Source organism: Peromyscus maniculatus, chromosome 4 (assembly GCF_049852395.1).
Source record: "Peromyscus maniculatus bairdii isolate BWxNUB_F1_BW_parent chromosome 4, HU_Pman_BW_mat_3.1, whole genome shotgun sequence".
In the NCBI taxonomy this organism is placed as follows: Eukaryota; Metazoa; Chordata; class Mammalia; order Rodentia; family Cricetidae; genus Peromyscus; species Peromyscus maniculatus.
Window position 1 is genome coordinate 89678940 of NC_134855.1, and position 5889 is coordinate 89684828.

Here is a 5889-nt window from a genome sequence, read left to right on the forward strand (position 1 = left end):
ACTAAACAAGTGAAGGACCTATATAACAAGAACTTTAAGTCCCTAAAAAAAAGAAATTGAAGAAAGTATCAGAAAATGGAAAAATCTCCCATGTTCATGGATAGTTAGGATTAACATAGTAAAAATGGCAATCAAAAGCAATCTACAGATTCAATGCAATCCCTATCAAAATACCAACACAATTCTTCACAGACCTGGAAAGAATAATACGCAACTTCATATGGAAAAACAAAAAACCCAGGATAACCAAAAGAATCCTGTACAATAAGACAACCTCTGGAGGCATCATGATCCCTGCCCTCAAGATCTACTATAGAGCTACAGTAGTAAAAACAGCTTGGTATTGGCATAAAAACCAACATGTGGACCAATGGAATTGAATTGAAGACCCTGACATTAATCCACAAACCTATGAACATATAATTTTTGACAAAGAAGCCAAAACTGTATAATGGAAAAAATAAAGAATCTTCAACAAATGGTGCTGGCATAACTGGATGTCAACATGTAGAAGGCTAAAAATAGATCCATATCTGTCACCGTGCACAAAACTTAAGTCCAAGTGGATTAAAGACCTCAACATAAATTCTGTTACTCTGAACCTGATAGAAGAGAAAGTAGAAAGTAGTCTTGAATACATTGGCATAGGAGAACACTTCCTAAATATAACACCAGTAGCACAGATACTGAGAGAAACAATCAATCAATGGGACCTCTTGAAACTGAGAAGCTTTTGTAGTGCAAAGGATACGGTCAACAAGGCAGAGACAGCCTACAGAATGGGAAAAGGTCTTCACCAACCCCACATCTGACAGAGGACTGATATCCAGAATACATAAGGAACTCAAGAAATTAGACATCAAAATGCCCAACTGTCCAGTTAAGAAATGGTCTATAGAACTAAACAGAGAATTTTCAACAGAGGAAACTCAAATGGCTGAAAGACACTTAAGGAATTGCTCAACATCCCTAATCATCAGGGAAATACAAATCAAAACAACTCTGAGATACCACCTTACGCCTGTCAGAATGGCTAAGATCAAAAACACTGAAGACACCTTATGCTGGAGAGGATGTGGAGCTAGGGGAACTCTCCTCCACTGCTGGTGGGAATGCAAGCGTGTACATCCACTTTGGAAATCAATATGGCACTTTCTTAGAAAATTGGGAATCAATGTCCCCCAAGATCCAGCTATACCACTCTTGGGCATATACCCAAGGAATGCTCAATCATACCAAAAGGGCACATGCTCAGCTATGTTCATATCAGCATTGTTTGTAATAGCCAGAACCTGGAAACAACCTAGATGGGCCTCAACTAAAAAATGGATAAATAAATGTGGTACATATACGCAATGGAGTACTACTCAGCAGAGAAAAACAATGACATCATGAGGTTTGCTGGCAAATGGATGGATCTAGAAAAAAATCATCCTGAGTGAGATAACCCAGACTCAGAAAGATAAACATGGTATGTACTCACTCATAGGAGGATACTAGATGTAAAACAAAGGGTGACTAGACTGCTACTCACAACTCCAGGGAGGCTACCTAGGAAAGACACAGGGATCGCCCAATGACAGAGAAATGGATGAGATCTACATGAGCAAACTGGATGTGGGGGGGGGTAATGAAGAGCAAGGGTCAAGAGAGAGCTTAGGGGAGCTGGAGATCCCAGCTGGATCAAGAACAGAGAGGAAGAACAAGGAAAAGAGACCATGATAAATGAAGACCTCATGGGAATAGGAAGAAGCAAAGTGTTAGAGAGGTCCCCAGAAATCCACAAAGATACCTCCACAATAAACTACTGGCAATAGGCAAGAGAAAGGCCAAACTGACCTACTTTGGTGATAGGATGGCCAAACACCCCAACTGTCATGCTAGAAATCTCATCCAATGACTGATGGAAGTGGATGCAGAGATCCATGGCCAGGCCCCAGGTGGAGTTCCAGGAATCCAATCAGCAAGAAAGAGTAGGGATTGTATGAGCAAGAATTGTTGAGACCAAGATTGGAAAAAGCACAGGGACAGATAGCCAATCGAATAGAAACACATGAACTATGAACCAATAGCTAAGGATCCCCCAACTGGATCAGGCCTTCTGGATAAGTGATACAGTTGATTAGCTTGAAGTGTTTGGGAGGCACCCAGGCAGTGGGACCGGGACCTGTCCTTAATGCATAAGCTGGCTGTTTGGAACCTGGGGCCTATACAGGGACACTTTGCTCAGTCTGGGAGGAGGGAACTGGACCTGCCTGGACTGAATCTACCAGGTTGAGCTGAATCCCCAGGGCAGTCTTTGCCCTGGAGGAGATGGGAATGGGGGGTGGGCTGGGGGGAAGGTAGAGGGGGGAGGACAGGGGAATCCGTGGCTGATATGTAAAATTAAATCAAATTATAAAATTAAGAAAAAAAGAAAGAAAAAGAAAGGCTATGAATTTGATAGGGAGGGGGGATATGTGAAGCATTGTGGGGAATAAAGGGATGGGGGAATGATGTAAATACAGTACATATATGTGAAATTTTAAAAATAAAATTACAAAAGATATAAAAAATGATTAAAAATGAATAGTTTTAGATTTTTTTCAGCAGTTTATTTTTACTAGCCAAATTGTTTACCTGTTCCATTTTTAAACTTAATATCTTTGCATTAAACAAAGAAACACGCCAATGGCAGAACATCTTAAAACTTGTACAGTTATTGTTAGAACCAAAATTACATTTGTCATAAACACATGTAAAAGCAATTATTGGCACATTTATTTGAGAATTATGAGGAGTTAATAAAATATTTGATTTCTATATATGTTATAGAAACACCTTCTTTCTCTTCAAGGAAAGAGTCACCCATTATACAATGGAAACATCAGAGACTCATATGAGAAGTGGTGATTGTCTGAATGTACTCAAAGGATTTCTATCACAAAGCCTTTTCGGAGGACTGAGCTTCTAGTTTTCACTTGAGAATTTTATGTCTCAGTCAAGCCATCTATATTGACTTTCTAAAGCCCAGGAGTTGATAAAACCCTTTCCTGATGGCTATCTTCATCTCTCTGTTCCTGAATGTATAGATAACTGGATTTAGAAAAGGAGTCAAAACTGCATCAAATATAGCTAGAAATTTATCCACATGTGTTGAAGGAGCAGGCCACACATAGAAAAAAATCAATGGGCCAAAAAACAAAACTACGACAGTAATATGAGCCAACAGAGTAGAAAGGGCCTTGGATGGACGTCCTAAGGAGTGCTTCTGGACAGTAATGAGTAGGAAGACATAGGAAATGATGAGTAAAAAGAATGCAACCAAGGAAATGAACCCACTATTGGCAGTGACCATGAACTCAAGTTTATAAGTGTCTGTGCACGCAAGTTTGAGAAGTCGTGGTATGTCACAGTAAAAGCTGTCTAATATGTTAGGGCCACAGAAGGGCAAATTTATAACAAAGGCTAACTGGGCTGATGAATGAATGAGGCCAACAATCCAAGCAGCCACTAATATTAACAAGCACATCCGTGGGTTCATGATGGTCAGATAGTGGAGAGGCTTACATATGGCCACATACCTGTCAAAGGCCATGGCTATGAGCAACACCATCTCAGTGCCTCCAACGGCATGACTAAAAAAGATCTGACTGATACAGCCTCCGAAAGAGATGACTTTCTGCTTTCTAAAAAGATCACAAATCATTTTGGGTGCTGCAATGGAACAAAATATAAGATCAATAACAGAGAGATTTGCCAGTAGGAAATACATGGGTGAATGCAAGTAAGGGTCAGAGGTGACAGTGACAACTATGATGAAATTTCCTGTCAAACTGGACACATAGAAGAGACAGAAGAAGAAAAAAAGAAAAATCTGGATCTCCCAGGAATTTGAGAGCCCCAGCAGCACAAATTCAGACACTGCAGAATGATTTGCTCTCATCATGGGCCCAACTCAGGGATTCACTGTATTGTTACCTAAAGGGGAAAATCAGAATATTCAGATTAATAGTGTATTCATACTCACTATGAAAAGGTGTATTAACTGTGGATAGCAAATATTACCTGAGAATTTCATGAGAATTGAATTGCATTCTGTTGGCCGCTCCTACTCTTGCTACAAATGATAATCAAAGTGTTACCAAAGAGAAGAGTTGCTGCAGAGATCTGTAACACAAGAAATTGGAAGAAATCCAGTCGACTGGTATGCATGTCGCACCTGATCAAACACAAAAGCAAAAGCATTTGATGTTGGTTTGCTGAGTTAGTGAATTCAATGTTAACCAACCTCTCACTGGAGTCAGAATTACTGAACTCACCTACCACACATGCAGAGTAGACTCTGGTTTTGTTGCTCAAGCCAGAAATCATCTTTCTCTGTACTGTAATTTCTAAGATATCACTCATTCTTTCATATTCAAATTACAGAGCACCTCATCTGTCACATCCTCCTCATGACCCACCCATACATTCACCCGTTTGATATTGGATACTCTGTCTTAATCACACTGGTTGAGTTAAAAAGAAAGGTTTTTGAGAAAATTAATGATTTGGTTGAGAGAATTCATATCTATGAATCCATTTCATTCATTGTATACCAAGGAATATTTTACATACTAGTAAGTAGAGACAAAGGCAAAATGCATTTTTAAAGTATTTAATCTCCTAAATTTATGTTTTTACACATATAAGTATACAATTAAAAATAGATATTCAAATTAAGAGAACAGTCATTTTGTAGGAAATTTAAGAAAGGAGAACCCAGGGCAGTATTAGTATTGTGATTCTAAAATGTGGCTCATGAGACAGCTCTTGTTCATCATTCAAATGAGAAGAAACATGAGAAAAATGAGTGAACAGTGAACAAATCTAAGTTATATAGGGAGATAATATTTCATGCAGATACAACAGCAAAAGCAAAAACCCTAAGGTGTGAACTGTACTGCAATGTCCAAAGAACAATACAGAGGTAAAAGAGGCTAAATGTGTGGGAAGTGAGAGTGGTGGAGATGAGGTCTAAGGGGCAATAGAAACAAAGATCTTTTAAGTTGTGATAGGCCATTATAAAGGCACACTATCGGAATGCTTCAAAGCCCCGTGGCTAAATGGGATCACGCAGGCTTGTCTATAACAAAGGGTAAAATTATCAACTAAACAATCGAAACTATAAAACAATAGCAAATTCACAGAAAAATAAGGTTGTCTTTCTAAACATTAAAATTGGCATGTCAAAAAAACTTTTCTATACATCCAAAATAATATAGTAATGTCTTCAAGGTTTTAGACAGTAAAAACTAATGTGTCTTTAATGGATATGTGTAAATTCTCTTTCCTGAATACTTTCTGGAAAGAGCAGAAAGTGCTTGGGCAACTGGAATTTCCATGTTAGGAAAGCGTATGAAACCTAAGATTATCTAACAGTTATGAAGATGAGTAAAATAGAACTAAAGGAAGAATTAAAGAAAGAAACCAAAAATTAAATAAAGAAACTTAAGACAGATGACCTAAAAAGGAAGGAAGGAAAAGAACCAATCAGAAGATACATTTCAATGTATCAGAAGACATTGAAATGACATGACTGTGTCTTCCAAGTCTCCAAGAGAAGAGTTGTACCCAGTGGCCCCTGGGGACTCAGTGATCTCAGAACATCTTTTATTCTGAGTAACCTGAGCTCATTCTAAAAGAAAATTTTGATTATTTTTGTCCTCCAGGATATCCATCCATTATTATCTTGTCTTCTTTTATTTATCTCTTACCTAAAGGACATAAAAGTTAGAAACCATGACTTTCTAACATTTCCTTTCTAAAAATCATCTTATATAGTTGATTTGCCTAGACTTAGTCTCCTAGAACAGATTTGTAGCCATTTGAAGTTCATGCTTAAAGAAGATAAAGGAATTGGTTGCC

At 38.2% G+C, this 5889-nt stretch overlaps 1 protein-coding gene across 1 annotated transcript; it reads right to left on the reverse strand.

Annotated features, from left to right (window-relative positions):
- Positions 1-2989: 2989 nt before the first annotated feature.
- Positions 2990-3928, reverse strand: LOC102912640 (olfactory receptor 4F6-like). The gene has a single exon (XM_006994506.3). It carries the CDS (start codon positions 3926-3928, stop codon positions 2990-2992), a length of 939 nt encoding a protein of 312 aa, XP_006994568.1.
- Between the last annotated feature and the right edge of the window lie 1961 nt (positions 3929-5889).

Excerpts from the sequence above, each read along its gene's own strand:
- LOC102912640 (XM_006994506.3), bottom strand. The coding sequence starts at position 3,928 with ATGATGAGAGCAAATCATTCTGCAGTGTCTGAATTTGTGCTGCTGGGG.